The 20,785-nt window shown below is 53.5% G+C and overlaps 1 protein-coding gene across 1 annotated transcript; it reads right to left on the minus strand.

Moving 5' to 3' along the window:
• Window positions 1–14,425: 14,425 nt before the first annotated feature.
• On the minus strand, window positions 14,426–20,101 carry SOX7 (SRY-box transcription factor 7). Its single transcript, XM_004579099.2, has 2 exons — window positions 19,717–20,101; window positions 14,426–16,387 (listed from the first exon to the last, which is right to left on the minus strand). Exons 1-2 carry the CDS (start codon window positions 19,952–19,954, stop codon window positions 15,456–15,458), a joined length of 1,170 nt encoding a protein of 389 aa, XP_004579156.2. The 5' UTR covers window positions 19,955–20,101; the 3' UTR covers window positions 14,426–15,455.
• Window positions 20,102–20,785: the final 684 nt, after the last annotated feature.

The raw sequence follows: 20,785 nt of genomic DNA on the forward strand, positions 1-20,785 counted from the left end.
AGGCTGGCCTGCCTGGGTGCCAGTACTACCCACTGCCACTGCCTGCCCTTCCCCCAACCACGACCCCCTCCGCCGCACAGCTTCCCTGTTTCCTGAGCACTAGTGGAACTATGGAATTCACAAGGTGTGGAGGTGACTACAGAAATAACATCATGGAAGCCATCGCTAACGTGAGGCTGAGCACTTTCCAAGCACCAGCCACAGAGGGGCTCTGAGGAATTGGGCAACTTTGCTATTGTTCCCTAGCTAATAAGTAACTAGCTGGGATTCAAACCTAGGCCTTTCTGACCTCATGATCTACGCTCTTCCCCAAAGAGAAAACAGCCAGTGCATGCTTGCTATCCTCTCTCAGTCTGGGAGATTGCCCTTAGATGAGAAGTCCCAGTCAGACAGGCAGAGGTGGAGCTTGTCACAGCAGCAGCAGGGCTGACCTCCAGGAGCTGAAGGCTCAGGAGCCGGGGTGGGGGGTGGGGAGTGGGGAAGGGCAGGGCACTGGAGGAGAACAAAGCCACAGGCCCAGAAGGACACATTGCTGGGAGCGGTATGGCTGGTGCCACGTGGCTGGGAGGAGGTAGAGGGAAGGACATGGGCCAGCGGATCTCAAGGCTGGCTGGTGGCATCTGGGAGGCTGGGACTTATGCTGCACCATCCAGGGGGAGGAAGCCACTGTGACTATGGAGCTGGGTGGGGACAGAATGATTCCGAAGGAAAAGTGTCCATTCCCTGGGCGTCTGCACTGAGTCACTGCTGACAGCATGGAATTCCAGACGCTGTGCTTCCAGTTGAGGAAACTGAGGCTCTGGGAAAGCTAGGGATGTGCCCGGGGCTCACAGCTGGGAAGTGGAGGAGGGGAGCGCCCAGCTGATGGCTTCCCTAGCTGTAGCACCCCCCAACTTCCCTGCAGCAGTGAGCTACAAGCTTCCACCTGGGGAGGCATGTTCCACATGGTCAGCATGCAGCAGGACAGAGGAAGTGCACACAGAAAAATATCTCCCCACCACCACGACCACAAAAATCCTCCTGCACAGTTTTTACCAGAGAGAGACTTTTGGGCCAGGAACGCCCCAGGCCCATTTTTCCTCCTTCCAGGAAGGGGTGTTTCTGTCCAGAGCAAGATGACTGCAGCATGGCAGCCCCAGGCAGGGGGGACCCATTCCCAATGCTCTCGGTGGGGACCCCTTCCAGAGCAGCCATGATGCTGACTGACCCTGCAACCTGAAGACCACCCAACTTTCTCCCCGTAGGCAACCAGCAAGGGACTGCAAGGGAGGAAGGGGTGTTGTGGCCACCTTAATCTGGGCTGGGACTCCCAGATGGGCCTTTGTAATCTGGGCCAGCTATAGGTAACTAAGCAGAGAGATGTCACACTATTACGGGGATAGCAGGAACATGTCTGAAAGTCAACATCCAGTGACATAACAGAACTGTACATTTACAACATGAAAACAGGGACCAGAGTTGTGGTACAGCCAGTTAAGCTGCCCCCTGTGACACCAGCATCCCATAGGAGTGCCAGTTGGAGTCCTGGCTGCTCAGCTTCCCCTCCAGCTTCTTGCTGATAGCCTAGGAAGACAGTGGAAGATGGTCCAAGTGCTTGGGCCCCTGCAGCCACGTGTGGGACCTGGATGGAGTTCCAGGCTTCTGGCTTCAGCCTGGCTTAGCCCCAGCCATTGCAGCCTCTTGGGAAGTAAACCAATGAATAGAAGATCTCACCTTATTCTTCCCTGTAACTTTGCCTTTCAAATAAAAATAAATATTAGGAAAACATTTTAAAAAGGAAAGAACTCAAGTGGGATTTTCACCAGTCCATGCCACACGTACACACAAACCCTGCAATGCTCTTGGGTGATGGAAACAGCACAAGAAGGGTCCAAGGGCTGTATCCCTGAAAAGGGGTGCCAGCTTCAGGAGGTGGGGTCGGGAGGATACTCAAGGTCATAGACTGGGCACCTCAGGTACAATCAACAGGCTGGGTGCTCAGTGACAGAAGATGTGGGTGCTCATGGAGGGCCACCCCCACCTCCCCAGTAAACCCAGGGTGTTGGGAAGCTGGTGAGATGGGGAGCAGAGGCATGACTCAGGGAAGCAGCCCTGGAACCTGCATAAGGCGGTGGTGGAGCAGGCATACATCCAAGCTGCATGCTCCAAAACAGAGGACTCTTGGTTCTCCAAAAGTACTTCAAAACATTTTTATGAACACACACATGGACTTAGAAACAAGTCCAGAAAGAAGACAATGAAGTAGCAACAGGAGGTATCCTTGGGCTGTGAAATTTTAGGGGTTATCTCGCCTCTCTCTTTCTCTCTCTCTCTCCTTCCAAGTTTCCTGCACATAACATGCTTCAAGAAGTAAACAGATGTTAGAATGGAGTCTGAACAAAGTGACTCAGCAACAGGCTTCATTTACTTCCAGCGGGATCTTAGCACCCTTTATTGCTATAGAATTAGCAGCAGCTCCATTGTACTCGTCCTTACTTGGGTCATCAATATCAGCTGCCCATGATCTATCCCAGGGGTCTGCAGAGCAGCATGATGCTGTGATAAACGTGTGTGTGTGTGTGTGTGTGTGTGTGTGTGCATGTATGCACACTCCCAACCAGTGCACACTCTCTTCCTAGCTGTGCTCTGTGGAGGACACTATCACACATAGCTTTCATTCCTGACTGAGGGCCAAGGGTGGGGTGTGAACACAGCCTAGGAAGGGGCAGGGATCCAGTGTAGAATTAAACTTTTCCAGGGATCACTCAGAGGCAAGAGGATTAGGAAGTTCTAACTCACTGTTGACCCCCTCCCAGGCTCTCCTCAGTGTTTCTATTTGTTACCAACATCTGAAGCCTCTGGAAGCCAACAATTCCACTTTTACACCGGAAAAGCCCAGACACAGAAAATCAAGCCCTTGGCAGAGGCCAAGCACTGAGCATCACCCTGCACTTTTTCTAAATGCTTTATTTTTTATTTATTCAAAAATCAGTTTTGCAGAAAAGGAGGAACAGGGGGAGAGGGAGAAAGAAAGAAAGAGAAAGAGAGAACTTCCATCTGCTGGTGCCCTCCTCAACTGGCCACAACAGCCAGAGTTGGGCCAGGCCAAAGCCAGGAGCCTGGAGCTTCTTCCAGGTCTGCCATGGTGCTGCAGGGGCCCAAGCACTTGGGCCATCCTCCTCTGCTTTCCTAGGCCATTAGTAGTAAGCTGGATTGGAAGTAGAACAGCAGGACTCAAACTGGCTGCCCGTATAGGTTGCTGGTGCTGAAGGTGGGTCCTTCACTAGCTATGCCGCAGCACCAGCTCCATCACTCTGTCAGTTCTTGGTCAGACATCCACATGCCTGGCCCGGAACAGCACCCATGAAATTAGAATGAGTAGGATGCTTTTCCCAGATTAATATGTCCCCAGACTCAAAACCAAAGATGCTGCAACTTAACGCTATTAGTGCTAGCTTCCCTATAAGGATAAGTGGAAAATGGAGTCACAGATGGCTCAGGATGGAACTGGGCCATGGTGGGCTTGGGTGAGGGGGCATGTCTGAGCTGTTTTCAGCCATGAGCGGGGCTCCATGAAGAGAAGATGTGGGGAAAGGCATCCCAATCAGAAGGAACAGTACATACAAAAACTGACATGTGAAGGAAATGGCTCCCACTTGGAAACTGACTGTGCCCCAGAAAGAGAGGAGAGACTACTGCCCAGGTAAGCTGGGCCTGGACAGCCAGATTCCCTCGTGTTCTGTGAGATCCGAGTTGTTTCAGGTGTCAGAGGTTGATGCCTGTTGGATCTCCTCAGCCCGTCTCTCTAGCTGGAAGGAGCAGAGTGGCAGGGGGATGGCAGAGAGGGAGTGGCTGAGGGCCTTGGGGGGAGCCAGCGGAGGTCAGTCTGGTGCGGGGCCAGAATCCGGGAAGCCATGGAGGCCCAGAAGCCCCATTGCCTGCAGCACAGCTGACAGGGAGACCACTCCCAGTTGCCAGGGCTACATGCGGTTCTACGAGGCTGAGCTCAGACATGGGCCTCTTGCCCCATCCTGAGCAGGTGGAGAGAGGTAGAGGATCGGGTAATGTGGGCCAGGAGGGTCAGAGCACCAAGGAGACAGGACTAAGTCGGTGACTCATGGGAACAGGGCCAGGCCAGATGTCTGGAGACTTTCTGCAGGGCCTGGTGACAGAAAGCTGGGTCTGCCCAGAGCAGCAGACAGCCCAGCTAGCAGCAGTTCCTGAATTCCTCTCTGGCCACAAGCTCTGTGCAGTGGGACCATCATCCAGGAGACACTGTACTCAACCTCTGCCCACCTGTTCAGGGACCATAGCCATGCTGAGGTCAGGGGCAGAGGTCAAAGGTCTCTGTCCCTTTCTCCCTGTCTATGGGGTCAGAGGAGGGGAGCTGCAATCCTTAGAAACTTCCAGGTCCTGCTTTCTGCTTTATTGAGGCCCAGAGGGACAGAGCCCAGCCTGAGATGAGCCAACAGATTCATGGTTAGGTGGTTAGGTGGGCCTACTTAGTGCTGGATGACAAAGGCCTCAATCCCAAGCCCCCCCTATTCATCTTGTCCAGGAGGTCCCAAGGGATGATGGCTGTAGACTACGGGCTGTGCACTACCCAGAGAATTTCCTGTCATCCTCTCACCACCAGCCAACTGTATCAGGACCTGGCCAGCCGAGACCTGCAGTCTCACAGAAAGCTGCTCCTCCACGGCAGGACTCCAGGGAGGGCAGTCAGGGAGGGAGGCGAATGAGGAGAACAGGTGGGCTTTGTGTCCTGCTCCATGGGTGGAGTCCTTGGTCGTTCAACCACGTGGCTTCTGCAGGGCATAAGCACCTTCGCATTTCATGCATGTGCACACTCAGGTCTTGGCTCACCTGGAAGCGTTGTTTCCAAGGTGAGCAGGTGTTTATCAGCTCTGGGTAGCAGACACCCTGCATGTGAGTCTTCACTATCAAAGCCTGGGAAGGGGTGCTGCTTTGATGGCAAGTGAGGGAGCAAGGCTCGAGTATGGGGAAGGAGATGGAACATAGCCAGGGTGTGAGGGAAATGCCTGGGCCTGAGGCAGGTGTGCGCCCTGTGACGGGTGTGCACTCTGTAGTAGGTGAGTGCTCTGTGATAGAGTAGGTGTGTGCTCTGTGACAGGTGTGTGCTCTGTGGTAGAGCAGGCGTGTGCTCTGTGACAGTGTGTGCTCTATGGCAGGGTAGGTGTGTGCTCTGTAGCAGGTGTGTGCTTATGGAAGTTGTGTGCTCTGTGACGGGTGTGTGCTCTGTAGTAGGGTAGGTATGTGCCTTATGACAGGTGTGTGCTCTGTGGCTGCTGTGTGCTTTGTGACAGGCAGATGGTCTGGAGCAGGTATGTACTCTGTAGGAGGGTAGGTGTGTGCTCTGTGACAGGTGTGTGCTCTGTGGCTGCTGTGTGCTCTGTGGCAGGTGTGTGCTCTGTAGCTGGTGTGTGCTTTGTGACAGGCTGATGGTCTGGAGCAGGTGTGTGCTCAATAGAAGGAGGCTTACCTGAGCCTATTTCGTCTAGGCAGATCTCTGCCCATGGCCAAGTCTGAGTAGTGCCACTCTGCACTCTAAGCCGCCATCTTTATGTCAAAATCAGGGCACATAGTGACTACTCTGTGAGAAGCCAATCTCCTGGCTCCCCTGCCCTTTATTCCATGCATAGTTCCAGCTCCCTAGCTCCCTAAGGTGTGGGACTGGCATCAGTTGGGCAGGGACTGGGATAAGAAAACCAGGGGAGATTCTTCATCATGGAGGAAAAGAAGAAAACGGAGATACGGCCCTGCTAAATGATACCCAATAGCAGGAATGCCCCTCTAGGTATGGGATGCTGCTGAGCTCCTCTGGAACAGAATGGGAGCTCCTAGAGGAACCCAGACGCCAGTTCCAAATCCTAGAGAGAGGAAGGTGCCTTAGGATGGTCACAGAATGAGCCACTGCCCAGCCAGGGAGGAGGCAGGTCCATGGAACTGCCTGAGAATAAAGCCAACGAGGTTTAGAGTCCAGCCCCTTGAGACCTGACCCCCACACAAAGGGGCCGCAGCCCCTGCCATCCTTGGAAACAGTTGCCCTTGGAACAGGAAGGTTTCCACTCCTGGGGGACTTGGGTGGCGGGGCCCCGAGACAGGCTGGAGCCCCCGGGCCTGGAGCCCGGGGACCTCTGGGCGCGCATGGCCCCGGCCCCCCGTTTCCTGCGGCTGCTGTGGATTGGGGCGGGGAGGAAGACTTGGCCTGAGAGAGCTAATCTGGAGAAGTGATTTTCCTCCTCCTCAGCCAGCCCTTCCCTGGGCAGGGTTCTGGGTGGGCGTGAAGGTAGGACCCGGCCAGGGCTCTGCAGGGAGGGGCTTTCTTATCAGGCAGGAAACACTGGGCTCCGGCCACATCCTCCAGGCTCCTGGTCATAGCAGCTCCCATGGGCAGGAAAACAGTCAGCAGCCGCTGCTCGCTGCTCTTCGGCCCTGCCCAGGGGCCCCTCTAGCAGCTTGCAGCCCTCCCCTCCCCACTGCCCCCTCCTGCCTCCTCTAGCCTACTGGGCGGGGCAAGTCTCCAACTGTGTGCACAGCTCTGCCACCTTCCCAGCTCTGCCACCTTCCCAGCTCTGCCCACCCCGCTGGACGTCCTGACCTCCCCTGTTTCCCGCCCTTGCAGCCTGGTCACAGGGCCCACAGAGACAGGATGGAGCAGGCAGGATGGCAGACCCAGCACAAAGGGGCACTGGCTGCTACACCATTAGGGGATGTCCCTCTGACCCCTCAGGGCCTTGAGAGTGCCCACTCATACCATGAGAGCCTGTCCACCCCAAGGTGTGGGCACAGGTGCACACTCACCTCCCCCTGGGGTGGCAGGTTCCAACTTCACTGTCCTGGGCCTGGCTCAGCTCTGAAACAGGCTTCAAGAAGCCCCAGCAAGCACTTTGCGGGCCATCTCAGGATACCGGCACCACTGAGCCTATCTCCCTCCCTCCCACACCACCCAGGGTCTTTCTGCCTTTTTCCGCTCCACCTCGCACCTGAACCACCAGTCCTTGGCCACATGTGAAGCCGGGGGAACCACTCCCTGCACTCCTGTCTGCATAGCCATGGCCAGGTGGACCCCTCAGCCACTGCTGCCAGGGTGAACTCTCTGGGCCTCCACCTTCTCCATCATATCTGGGGATCCACAAGGCTCACAATGGTTCCTTCCAGCTCAATCAGAATTGTTTTGTTTTGGTTTGGTTTTCAAGGTCACAGAATCCAGTGCTCTTTTCAGTAGAAATGCAACCACAGTCAGCCCTTCACACCCGCAAGTTTCCATCAGGAGGTTCAGCCAAGCGCAGAATGAAAAGGTAAAAGCAAACAAACAAAAACAAAAACTCAACAGTTGCTGGAGTAGGTTCTTAGCCTCATAGAGTATCTGATCCCACCTCCCAGTTCCAACTTCCTATCGGTGCAGACCTAAGGAGGCAGCTGTGATGGCCCAAGTGAAGTGGGTCCTTGCCAGCCAGGTGGGAGATCAGCATTGAGTTCTGGGCTCCTGAGTTAGGCCCTGGCCTCACTCCAGCCCTCACAGGTGTTTGAGACGTGAACACAGAGGCGTGCCCACTCTTGTGTCTGCTTCTCAGAAAAGTTACATCATGGCTTATGTGCTCTGGGTAGCTGAGTCTATACTGATGCTTCCAGACCTGTGTATACTTTGCTTTTTTGTCATTATTCCCTCAACAACAAGGTGCAACAAATGTGCATGAGGCATTATAAATAATCAACAGACGATTAAAAATGTTTTTAGTTTAGCTGTTTTTATTTGTTTGAGAGAAGAGACAGACAGAGATCATCTATTTTCTGGTTTACCCGCCCCCCCACCAAATGCCCACACAGCCAGGATTGGGTGAGACTGGAGTCAGCAGTCAAAACCTTAATCCCAGTCTCCCATGTGGGTGGCAGGGACCCAACGACTTGAGCCATCCCTTGCTGCCTCCCAGGGTGTGCTTGAGCAGGAAGTAGCAATCCAACCAAAAAAGAGCCAGGACCTTATGAGCTCAGGCCGGCATCCCAAGAGGTATCTGGACCACTGTGTCCAATGCCTGCCTCTCTGAGGGTGGGTCGGGAGAGGATGTAAAGAACATGAGAGGATGTGCATGAGGGGTTAGGGGACCTTCAGGAAGTTCTCAACAATGTATACTGGGCAGGGGTAGGGAGGGGTACTAGGCATGAATTTCCAATCTTTTTTCCTCCAAAGTAAAATCGTCTTTCAATTCCATTTTCCATGAGTTTTCTGAGGTGCCTGCTTATACTACACCACCACGGCATGTAAGGGCGAATTCCTACACCCAAGAGTTCCCCCTAGGGACACTAAGGGACAGTTGGACTCTGTTGCCTCTGCCCCCATTAAGGAGGCTCAGATGAAGCTGTTGGTCCTCTACGGCCCCCTGCATGCTGTGAGATGCTGCACGCTCTCCCTGCCCTTTATCGTGCCCTGAGATGAAGCCTGGTGTACATGGTACTCACAGCCAGCAAGGGAATTCTCTGGCTCCTTTGGATTGGGAAGGGCGGCTGAGCAGGCATTCAGATTCTCCAGTACAGTGAGAACCAGCCAACGGGAAGAGGCACATGCAGGAGCAAGCAGAGGTCACCAGCCCTGCTGGTGGGCATGACCTCATACCCCTGAGGACCACAGCCTTCCCTGGTAGAGTTTGCCACAGGAACATTGAAGACACAGTATGCAGATTCTCTGGGGGATTTTAGGGGCTGGGAAGATCTTTTCTCTGTCGGAAGCTGGAGACCTTTCCAGAGGGCACATTTTTTTCCTGCTTTAAGGTTTCTCCACCTGTCCCAGACCTCAGCCACTGACCACACCCCTTGGACAGATGGGAGATGAGGGATGCTCTGAAAAGACAATGGACAGAGTTGGGGAAGCCACCACATGGGTCCATGGTGTGAACACTTAACACCATTCTGAAACTTTCTGGAAGTACACTCTTCAAACCCCTGGTGAAACTTGGCGTCCCCTTCCAATCCTTTGTACGATGAGATCTTTCCACTCCCCATGTGTTATTATACTAATTCTCATAAAGGGGGACCCCGAGAAAAGGTCTGGGGAAAGCCACAACTACCCCATCCTGGCTTTCCTCCAAAAGGCAAGGAGGATAAAGATCACCTGCCTTCAAGGCTGAGAACTTCCTGGCCAGGAATGGAGTATGTTACTCTACATTGCCATCGGTGACATCAGCTATGGATTTGGGCTAAGCAGAGGTTTTCAGATGAGGGAGAAAAACTGTTTGATGACTGGACATATTAGACCAGCGTGCACAGTTCTCCCAGAAGGAGTCACAAACCCACCTGCCAAGAACAGCAAGCAGGCCTTCCTCCACAGATGCAAGAGAAGAGAGCAAGGAAGGACCTGTGTGGTGTGTCTCAACCCTAGCTCAACTCAGCAGATCTCCCCTGTAATGCCCCCTCAGCCACACTGTAGGGTTTCTTTCCCCTTACTTCTCATACACACTTAGTCTCAATCTGACAATCACTGAATACTCGGCTTCAGAAATTTCAAGCTAGTCCTGGCCTCTAAGCTTAACAAAAATTCAAATAGTCTCAAGAAATCCAATATAGATAATAGGTCTCCTGTGTATCCACCTAAGGCTTCACATTTCGTCAACTACCTTCTTAGGTAAGACCAAATCAGGGATTTATGTAAGACCCTATCAAAAGTATCGATGGGCAAGGATAGACCCATGCCCCAGATGCTGACTTCTTCTGGAATTCTGGAACCCCCACCCTAACACACACACACAGACACACACACACACACTTACGGGTTGTGCCTGGGAGCATGGGGGAACCAATTTAACTGCCTTGCTAACAGATCAATCCTTTGCCCGTATAACAAGTTGATGCTAAGTGCAGACCAAAGCCACTTTCTCATATCTCAGGCTGCGAGCAGCCTTAGTAGGTCAAAAGCCAAGGAGAAGTGCATCATTCTCTGTGTTATCTGGGGAAAGGGACACCCAGATTTGCTAACAGAAATCAGGATCAAGCCCAGGAGTCCTTAGGCAGAGAAAGGCATCATGGGAAGTGAAGCCACCTGGGCCTGGTCAGCTGGAAGTCAGGTGAAAAATCATCTCCAGTGGTTTAGATCCTCCCATGAAGATGGCCACAGAGGCTCTTGTGAAAGCCAGCAACTAAAAGCAAAAGCTGTAAACAGATCAACGTGTTTAGACCTAAGGGCTCCCAGCAGAGAATCCAGCTAAGAACATTAATCAATGAATGTTCGCTGCGGTGCTATTAAAAAAAAGAATTATTTATTTTTATTTGAAAGGCAGATTTTACAGAGAGAGAAGGAGAGAAGAAGGAGAGAGAGATCTTTCATCTGCAGACTCACTCCCCAAATGGTGGCAATGGCCAAAGCCAAGCCAATGCAAAGTCAGGAGTTTCTTCAGGAAGTTCTCAACAATGTATACTGGGCAGGGGTAGGTAGGGGTACTAGTAAGTTGCCTTACTTCGTTTCCGAGGCCACAGCAGGGAGCTAGATAGGGAAGTGGAGCAGCCCACACTAGAACCAGTGCCTATATAAGATGCCAGCACTACAGGCAGAGGATTAGGGTGATACTCCACTATACTAGCTGCTCCCCCCGCAGTGTTATTTATAACACCAAAAAGGGTAACAGCTTAGTTATCTCATGGCAAGAAAGTGGACAAGCAGAATAAACTACATCAAAAAAATAGTATGTATGAATTTAGATATAAGTGTGGCAACACTTCTACAATCAGATGCTGAATAGATGGAGCCAACTGCACTGTGATTACATCATGTACAACTGTGTGCGTACAAATCCAGGAACAGAGAAAGTTCAGTGCACACCAGCCAGGATGTTAAAAACATTCCACCAAGGCCATGGAGCAAATGTTCCCTTTTTCCCCAAAAAACTTTTTGTAATGTTTTTTCAATTAGGAAGAAAATAACTTTTGCAAGGAAAATAATGTTTAATGGCATAGGAAAATGTTTAGCATTAATACAAAGGTCTGTTATACAAGACACGTACATCAAGATCAACAAGAGGAGCTAGAGAGATGTAGACCTTCACATCACCACTAATGTCTCTAAAATGTGGACAATGGGCGATTTATTTTTTCCTTTATGATCTGTTACTTTTTCAAGGCTTTCTACAAAGCTAGGCAGCTCTTTTGAGAATAGAGATGATGATAGGTAGCAGTCAGGTGAGAAGGAAGATGGATGGATCACGGACAGAAGGGAGGGGCAGGAAAGAGAGGGTAGGAAAGGGGGAAGGTGGGAAGAGGTGGAAGATTGGGGATGGAGGGAGAGAAGGAAGGAACTGAAATAAATAAATGGATTATGGACAGGGTTGAGTGTGTAGACAGATAAAAGAATGTGTGGGTGACCCTCCTTCCCTCCTTCTCTCTCTCTCCTTGAGCAATTTTCTTGAAAGGCAAGATTGTAAAGAGTAGCAATGTTAGGAGTCTTCTATCCTCAGCTCTATTCTGCTGCCCCCACACAGCAAGTGAGAGGCGGTCTCTTCCCCTATCCTAAAGCGCAGAGCCTGACCTGTCTACTCCAAGCTACTCTTTGGCTGGGGCAAATGAGTCACCATGGTCACATTGGAGCCAGCTTCATTGCCCTAACAAGGTCACACCTGGGTTTCCAGAGAGACAAGTGGGAAAACTCAGGACCCAGAAGGACCGCTGAATTAGGACACCTGAAACACGGCATCTCAGATGCTGTCCTTGTTCATTCATTTCTTCACTTATTAGTTTGTCCGGAAGCCACCCTGGGCTGGCCCTGCTGGGGAGGATACACAAAGTGAACGATTCTTCCAGGCAGGCCATTACCATGACCAATCTGCCCACATCCTGTGAGAGCTGGGCAGAGCTTGGGTCTGTCTGGCCTGGGCCTGGACAATTCTGAGATGTCTCGGGATGGCAGCAGGAAGCTGGCATTGGAGAACATGCAGAAGCGTGTGTCACCAGGTTTCCTCTGAAGGATACACTTGGGGAGGGGAGCTGTGGGAGAAGATTCTGGAAAGAGGGTCCAGGAGCAATCACATGAGCAGCAACCTTTCAAAAAATTCATCGAAAACAATGGATTGAGTGGACACACGACCAGCAGGTAAAAACCCCAAAGTGAGGGCAAGGGGCAGGCATGGCAATAGCCCCATGGTGAAGTGACCACCTGTGTCCTGGTGACCAGCAGGTGCTGAAGAGTCTCTAGAAAAAGGGTGACAAAGTGACATCTGCATTCAAGAAGAGTGGTTCATAAGTGTGCAGGGCTGTGGGTTCTTCCTGGCCAGTGCTCTTGGCACCAAGGCAGTGGGGCATCCAGGAAGGGTGGTTTAAGTTCTCAGGCACCCCTGCTTCTAAGCACTCACAACATTCTGTGTCCCAAATCAAAGGTGCCCATATGGTTGTGTCAAGGGGGGCTATCCCAGGCAGACCCTGTCTGAACCATGCTGTAAGCCATCCCTGCTTGCCACCGCAGTGACAGGCCTGAGCAGCAAGGCCTTCCGCCTCATCAAACACCAGCCCTGCCATCTCTACTTGCTTCCTTCCCTCCCTGGGCTGACTTTGCCTCCTCTCCCCCCAACAGCCGAGTGAGGCCCAAACAGGGAGCCAGCCTTCTCCCATCACCAGCATAGCTGTGTATACTCCTGCATGCCTGCTCGCCTCCTGTGCAGCTCCTCTCTCGAGTCTGGGCCAGAGCTGGGCAGGGGCTAAGGCTGCAGCCCCAAGGGGACTGGTTGGGACTTCTGTGGTCTGCCCTTCTTTGGAGTGTGCTACTCCTCAGACCTCACTAGGCAGCTGGTCCGACCTCATCTACTCCTCAGCCATTATCACCAGTGTGGACCATTGCTAACCTAAGGTCCAAAACATTGCAAACCTCCTATGGCTCATCTTGCTTCTCGTAAGACTGAACATAAGAGAAATGGCTCCTTTGCCCCCCGTTTTACATAGGGGGTTTAGCTCAGGAATTCTCCCCTTCCTCACCTGCCTCCTGGCCGGCCCAGCTGCAAGTAGTGATGGGGGCCCGATTCCTGCTCCCCAGCACACTGCCCCTCCTGACCTCTATGCTTTTTCTTAGTTCAAGGTGCAGTCAGAAGGATGAGGCAGGGAACCATGTTTTCCAACTCTCCTGTAAGATCTGGTCTTCAGTCCTTGCCCTCAATGCCAACTTCCTGTCTGAAGTAGGAGCCCTGTCTGTCTTCAGGCTATTACCCTACTAGCGAGGGAGCTGGGAGACTGCTGGGGCTCCGCCCCTGCTGACCTCCTAGCCCCCTGAGCAAATGAGTCAGAACTATGGATCTGCAGAGGGAGTGACATCAACACAGAACGAGCCTGGCATTTAGGTTGCTTTAATTTTCACCAAAATGAGACTGTCTGTGTTCTGATGGGAGGCTGTGGATAGAACCTGACAGATTTGAGGTGAAGTGTGTATGGGGGAGGTAAAGCAGCATTGGCTTTTGGTATCACTGTCATCTGTAATACCAACTAATCCCCAAGTAGAATCCCATCTCCGCACCTTAAAAAAAAAAGATTCCATACCATAGTGAAGCAATGAGAAAAAAAAAATTTTTTTAAAGACAACAGGCTTCAGCTGTGAGACTAGCTAACAATATTGACAATGAACACCTTCTGACTATGTGCTGAGACCCAGTTGGGGGCAAGCAGGAGGAGCAAGGGGCAGCTCCTACCCTGGGCCTCAGTGTCTTTGCTGCGCAAAGGGGCCGTGGGTGAGGAAGTGGCTGGTAAAAGTTGCCTTAAAGCCCCATGCATCTGCAAAGCACTCTCAGGGTCTTGAGTCTAGGTTAGGATCCAAATGGAAGGCTGTACAGACCTGAGTGGGCCCTCTCAGGACCCAGTCCTTGGCTGGGGGAGGGGGAGGGCACAAGGCTGCCTCCCATGTGAACATGCTGCAGCGCGGCACCTGGGTCAAGGCCCAGTGGCAGTAGCTTTCCCAGCCATGGCTGAGATTTTCATTCAGCCTTCGTTTCCACTCCAACGCTGCCAGCATCCGCCACGCACATTTGAGAGCCCACGGTGCACTGCCACACCACACCCATGAGTGCGTGGAGGGGAAGCAGGTCAACTCAGTGCTTTTCAGGAATATTTCAAAAAGAGGAAAGTGAGGTAGCTGCCTGATGCCAGCAAGTGACAGAACACAACATACTTCACGCTACTTTGCAAGCACCAAAATCTCCAGGAGAAAACGGTTCTTTTGCTAGACAATGAATTGGGAGCTTTTGTTGGGCTTAACGCTAACAGCACTTCTCCATGTAGAATGGTGGGATTGCCTCTTTACCAAAACTCAAGATAACCCTCTCCTAGAAGGTGGCAGCTTTCCAAAATCTACAGGTTGCTGCAGAAAACATATAGGATTAATTCTGCAAACAGCACCAGTTATACTCTCTGGGACCTGCTGGTTAACTTCTTGCAAAAACTCTATTGCAATGGATAAAAACAATCATGGTACAAAAACGTTTATTTAAATTAAATATTTTCAACAAATCAAAATGTACAACTGTTCCAAACATGTGTAGCTCTTAACAACAACAACAACAACAACAACAATAAAGGAACAGTTTAGCTTAATGTCTGTGACACCATTGGACAAGATTATGAATACACATTCTGGGTGCACCAATAATGTCATCACCGAGTCATTATTTATTACCAAATGTCATATACAGTAATAGCTTCAGGATTAGTTATATCTTATACATGATTTTACAAGAAGACTTCTTGGAGGGGACAAAACAGGGTCTGTCAACAATGCAAAATATAAGGTGAAAATAATACAAGAGTATATAAAACACATATTTCATACAGGCAATAAAATGCTGACATGGAAAAACCAGCAGCCATCTTCAGTTCACCAGCAAGTCCGCTCCTTCTAAGGAAGTTTGGGGGAAGGCTGGAACCGTTTGGTTTGGGGAGGTTGGGGAGTGGGGCAGCCAGGGCTCAGAGAGATCTCTTCTTGGGAATCACAGTGAGGTTCAGCATAGCGGTGGTGAGTGTCTGGCCCCACCTGCCAGTGAGCAGAACCAACAATGGAAGGGGAGCTGGAACTTTTCAGGCCCCTGGGACAGAACCAGGACTGGATCCCAGCACAGGACTCCTCTCCCCTGGAGCAGCACAGAGGTTGGGTGCCGTCATGTCAGAAACAGGAGAGATTCCTAGGCTTGCTTGTGGGGCTTCCAGCCAGTGGGTTCAACCAAGGGGACCAGGAGTGGATGGCAGTGTAGTCTCCATGGGGGAGTAGAGGCCCTCACTCCCAGCTGTGGTCATGGACACTCACTGGAAGGGAACGCTGCAGGGCGGTGGAGGGGGTATGGGAGAAGAGTGGAGGGGAGGGGAATAGGGTGAGTGGAGCCTTGGGGTGAAGGCTCCGGGAAATCCCGGCAATTCTACAGAGGGGGAGCTGGAGGGAAGCTGGTGGTGCTGCCCAGGCTCCTTTCAGTGCGCAGGAAGGAGAAGGTGCAGGGCTGGGCCTGCCAGCTCTAGGACACACTGTAGCTGTTATAGTAGGTGGCCGTGGCATCGGCCAGGACGGAGATGAGACTCGTCTCTGTGGGGCCCGTGGGGGTCACCTGGGAGAGCGAGGTATGGCTGCTGAGGCCAGAGTCCGGGTGGCCAGGAGTGTTCAAATACTGGTCGAACTCATTGCGATCCATGTCCCCCAGCAGTTCCGCCTGACTCAGTTGATCCAGCGCATCGAAACCAGGGTGCTCAGGAGGCGGGGAGAGTTGGCCCAGGTGGGCATGGAGGTTGGAGTGGAGAGAATGGTAGGTGGTAGGGGAGTAATAAGCGGGAGATGGGGGACAGCCAGGGATGGGGGACATCATGGAGACTCCTGGGGCCTGGCCGAGGGCCAGGGAGCCTAGGGAGTGACTACAGTGCAGGGGGCTAGAGGCGAATTCGGGAGGTGAGTAAGGGGGCCCTGGCAGGTGAGGGAGGCGGCGGGGGTGGGCGTGTTCCTCCTGGCAGGGGGAGGAGAAGAAGGTCTGCTCCGGCTCCAACACATCCAGGGGCGACATTTCTGGGGGCGTGGGCAGCCCGTAGGGGTATGTGTCCACACTCCCCGGAGCGCTGATGCCACTGCCACTGCCGCCAGCAGTGGCCTCATGGTAGCAGCCCTGGAGGCTGGGCAGAGCGGTATCCGGGGAGTACTCACCCCTGTCCTCCTTCTCCCCTAGTGCCCCCCGGCTGCCACCGGTGCTCCTCTTCTCTGGCAGGGTGTTCTGGTCTCGGGAGGAAAGAGAGCCCAGGAGGAAGCCAGGATCCACGCGTTTGCAGAGGCGCTTGGCTTGCTTCTTCCTGCGGGGCCGGTACTTGTAGTTGGGGTAGTCTTGCATGTGCTGCAGGCGCAGGCGCTCCGCCTCGTCCACATAAGGCCTCTTCTGTGACAGCGTCAGAGCCTTCCACGATTTTCCTGCTCACACAAGTCAGAGAGGGCCGCGCTCAGCATTGGCGTAGCTGGGCCAGCTAATACACCTGCCTCTGGCCTGGGGCCTCCAGGCATCACACATGCATGCATGCATGCACACAAACCCTGTACCTCTGTGCCCAGCTTCACCTCCAGTCCCCCTCTCATGGCCACAAGGGGCCTGACACACCTCCAACCTCTCTATTCCTACCTAGCCCAGATCCTGAACGCCAATGCAACCTGGACCAGCATTTCCTGCTTGCCTCCCCTGTCAGGTCTTTTCATGCAAAGTACACAGGAAGAAGGGTCTCTGCTCCGATAAAAGCCACCAAGTGACACCAAATGCCACAAATGCTAGGGGAGCAGCAGCGACAAGCCCACCTGGCCTCTGTGACAGGGACAGGGAAAAGCCACCAAGCCACAACCCTGATCAGGGTTCTCTGCACCTCTGAAGGGAGGTGGGTGTTAATTCTGGTCATTCATGCGTGGTGATGAAAACCCCCTGCTGTTGTAGTATTCCCTCACAGCCTAAGTCTCATAGCCCTGTCTGTGACAGCCTCACTCTGTCCATCCTGTCATGGGTGGGAGTCTAGTGTAGGCTTTTTGAGAACAACAAATGACTCTTTGTTAACCTCTGGAGGTTGAACGGACGCCTCTGTATAACCACAGCCAGGAAGCTAGGGTCTTCCTGCCCCCCTGGTGCATACACATACACACGGAGGTACACACAAGCCCTCTGTGGATAACCCTTTGACTAATATGGGACACTTGCTCAGCCACTGCCTTTACATACAAAAACAAATCCCTGAACTGCCCTGGGTATCTATTTCCCTAAGTCTGAATTAGATACGGTGAAACTAACCAATTCAGAACTCCCTCTTTAAGTGACATTCCACCTTGGGAACTCATGGACAATAAAATGCTGCTTGCACTCGACTTACAATCCATCGGTCCTCAACTGTTGACTATTTTGCCAGTAACTTTGCCATCTCTCTGTTATTTTTCCTAGTGTCTGTGGCACACCTATCTCCAGTGTTTTCTTAGGGGGGGGAACTTTGGGGATCCTGTGGATTGTCACCTCCCAGCATGGATTCAGGTTGAATATGATCCCCTCCTAGCTCTCATGCATCCTGAGCTTCAACGTCTACTAGCCCAGAGTCCATGCCTCTGGCTAAGCCCTATAGGAAAGGGGCCATTGCTTCCACTTGGTGCGGGCCCCCAGGGTCATGTACATAGCTATGCACCTGTGGTTCTGTGTCTGCACTGGACTGTATCCATGGGTCAGGCAGTCAAATGGGGGGCTGCGAGCTACTGTAGGTCTGTTCCCACCCATCGTTAGAGGTGGATTCTCTATTCTGTGGAGTCATCCTGTAACACAATCAGTGGTCACCTTTTAAGAGGATGAGTTGAAGTGTTAGGGTCTCTGGATTCAAAGCTTGTTTCCAGTCTGTGGCTTGAGGCTGCCCAGTGTTTCAAGAGACCCGAGATCCCGTGATCCAAATATAACATGTGACTCCCTGGACCTGGATGGCCCTTGTTCATCATGTACTAGAAATACTAGTGCTCTAGGTACAATATTAACGCCCAAGGTTGTAACACTGCTGGTGGAGAACACTGGGACTCAGCATAGGTCCCTTTTCATAGATCAAAAAGGAGGACTGGGAGTGGGGGCAGTAGCTCCTGGGGGTGGCTTTTAAAAGCTATACCAAGTCCACAGCTTACAAAACAACCCTGTGCTGGTGTCCCTGACCCAGAGCCAGGGGCTGTGGGGCTGAGCAGGAGGGAATCAGGGTCTTTGCTGCGAATGCACGGTAACTTCTCAGAGCTGAGTTCCTGGCTCAAAAAGCCACATTTGTTTCCTGAAGTCCCTCTGCTTGCTCCTCTCCTGGCAGCAGGCAGACTCCAGGCAAAGGGGCAAGACTCCCCAGCCATCCCTCTTCTCCCACCTCTGGCCCGGGCCTGGGACAGGCACCTGTTCTAACAGGGTCACAACCCCAGGCTTCCTTTTTCCACCTGCCCTCATCAATAGGCATGGTGCCAAGGGTCCGTGGGGAGGAAAAAAGCTCCCAGGCACACAAAAAAGTTTCCATTTATATCAGAATCTGAAGGAAAATATGAGTTTGTAGGTCAAAGAACATGTTTTGTTATGGCATTTATAAATACATTTCCCTCTATGTCAATACAGTCTGTAAAGGCACTTCAAAAAGTTCATGGGAAATGGAATTTAAAAATCCATGAGGTTTTTGAATGTTATGTACTTTTGATGAACTTTTGAAGACACTTCAAATGCATAGATTTCAAAAAATGTATGCATTATCCAAACTTATCCAATAATGCTATTTTTCCAAAAACTTTTTGAGGCATCTTGGTAAGTTATGTATTTATTTCATGTCCGGGAAGGCACTGATGCACTAATGCTTTGGGTACATTTGGCCGGGCAGGCAGCGCCTTGGGCGGGCAGAAGGCCCTGAGCATACAGCGCAGGGCAGGGCGGCAGACTTGGCAGCCAGGGGCGTCTGAAGTGTAGAAGCGCCTGGCGCTCCCTGCTGGGGCGTGCAGCTTTGGTCAGCAGCAGAGGGGCGCGCCAGCTAGCACTCCACTTGGTTCCGGCCCGGGAAGAAGCCCTGAGCGCCGGCGGAAAAAGGAAGGGCTCCATTCCGGGCCGGGTGGGGTTGGGAAAGGCCAGCTTTGGGTGACCACGCACGTCCTTCTCCCCCGGCCCTGCGCCTGCCACGAGAACCCAGGGTTTCTCAAGGGAGTTGGGGGACGAAGGAGTAAAACCCGCAAACATCACCTCCACAGGTAACCGCGCTGGCTTGCAACGCTGGGCGGATAGGAGCTCCGCTGGAACTCGGGGCGGTTCAAGAACTCCAGACGCACTCCCCGGGTCCCCGCGGCCCAGGTCTGTACCGCAGCCAGCAGCCAACGCCAGGCTACGCGACAGACCCTCACTGGTTCCCCGGAGCAACCGAATCGCATCTACACGCTTCCTACCAAGAAACGCATTAAATGAAGCGCGTCTTTTTAGTAGACTCTTTTTTTGCGTGTAGCTATTAAACAGGAATCCGTCACAGTTTGAGCCGAGAATGGTCCCACGTGGAGTGGTGGGTTTTGCCGCTTCGACCCTTCCCCGGCCCAAGCGCTCCTGTTGGCGCGTCGGTGTGTACTGTGTCCCCTGAGCCGGACAGTCCCGTCCCCGGCGCTGCGGGGTTTCACTTTGGGCCCAGCCCAGGTGTGCCTGCCCGGCACGCCGGACGCCAGGCGCTCACACACGCGCGCGCACACTAGCTGGGCCGTGCCCACGCCCTGCCAACCCCCCGGCCCGTTCCACTCACCCAACATCTTGCTGAGCTCGGCGTTGTGCAGGTCCGGGTTCTGCACCGCCAGCCGCTTCCTCTCGTCCTTGGCCCACACCATGAAGGCGTTCATGGGCCGCCGGATGCGGCTCTCCGAGCCCTTGTCCCCTGAGGGGCGCGGGGCAGCCGGCGGTGACAGCCCATCCGACAGCTCGGCTTCCAGTGCTGGGCACTCGAGCCCCTCGGGCCACGAGTAAGTTCCCAACAGCGAGGCCATGGCAGCACGGGGTTCGCCTCGTTTTGCCTCGCGGGGCCGGTGCTGACCTGGCCCTCGTAAGGGTCGGGGCGTCCAACTTGGCTGGCAGCCGTGTCCGGGCCCCTTATTTATCAGCTTCGGGTGGCCGCGTCCTCCAATGACTCTCCAAGGCGGCGCGGCCCCTCCCTCGGTCGCAGCGCGGGCCCCCTCCCTGCGTCCCCGCTCCGACCTGCCGGGAGAAGGAGGAGGAAGAGGAGGAAAGAGAGGGGAGGCCTCTTGCCGGCGCCCGCCCCGGGCCCGCCCCTCCAGCTCCCCGGCCTGCCTGGGATCTGGGCCCGCAGCCCCGCCCGCTCCCGGCCGCAGGTGCCGCACCGCTGCAGCCCGCAGCTGCCACTGCATGCCTTAGCGCCCTCCCTTGCCCCGACCCGCCGCGGCCTCCCTGAGCCAACCTCCATCAACTCAGACGCAAGGGATCCTACGGGAAAACCGACCCAAGCCGCCTTGGCGAAATACGTCGGGGCGCACGGGGGAGGGGGACGGGTGCGGGGACTGGAAGGGAGGACACCGGCATCTTGATTGAGCCCCCCACCCCGGCGGCCGTCGGACTGTCCTTGACTGAGAATCCACACCGACTGCTTCGACCACCTCCCTGCAGAAGCTAGCCCGGGGCTGAGGTTGGGGTTGAGGCTGAGGCCTGGATTTTGAGCAGGGCGTACCCGAGACCCCCGGATACCCGCAGCCCCCCACTTCCTGGAGGACACCTTGTAGGTGGGGTGCAAATTCTCAGGCGTCTCAACCCCACACGCGCACCCTGCTCTTGGGGTGGCCCAGGTCTGCGCTCAGTCACCCCTA

The sequence above is a fragment of the Ochotona princeps genome, chromosome 11 (assembly GCF_030435755.1).
Source record: "Ochotona princeps isolate mOchPri1 chromosome 11, mOchPri1.hap1, whole genome shotgun sequence".
NCBI classification, from domain to species: domain Eukaryota; kingdom Metazoa; phylum Chordata; class Mammalia; order Lagomorpha; family Ochotonidae; genus Ochotona; species Ochotona princeps.

Excerpts from the sequence above, each read along its gene's own strand:
- SOX7 (XM_004579099.2), bottom strand. The coding sequence starts at position 19,954 with ATGGCCTCGCTGTTGGGAACTTACTCGTGGCCCGAGGGGCTCGAGTGC. Across the intron at positions 16,388-19,716 it reads CGAGCTCAGCAAGATGTTGG|GAAAATCGTGGAAGGCTCTG; the intron begins GTGAGTGGAACG and ends TTGTGTGAGCAG.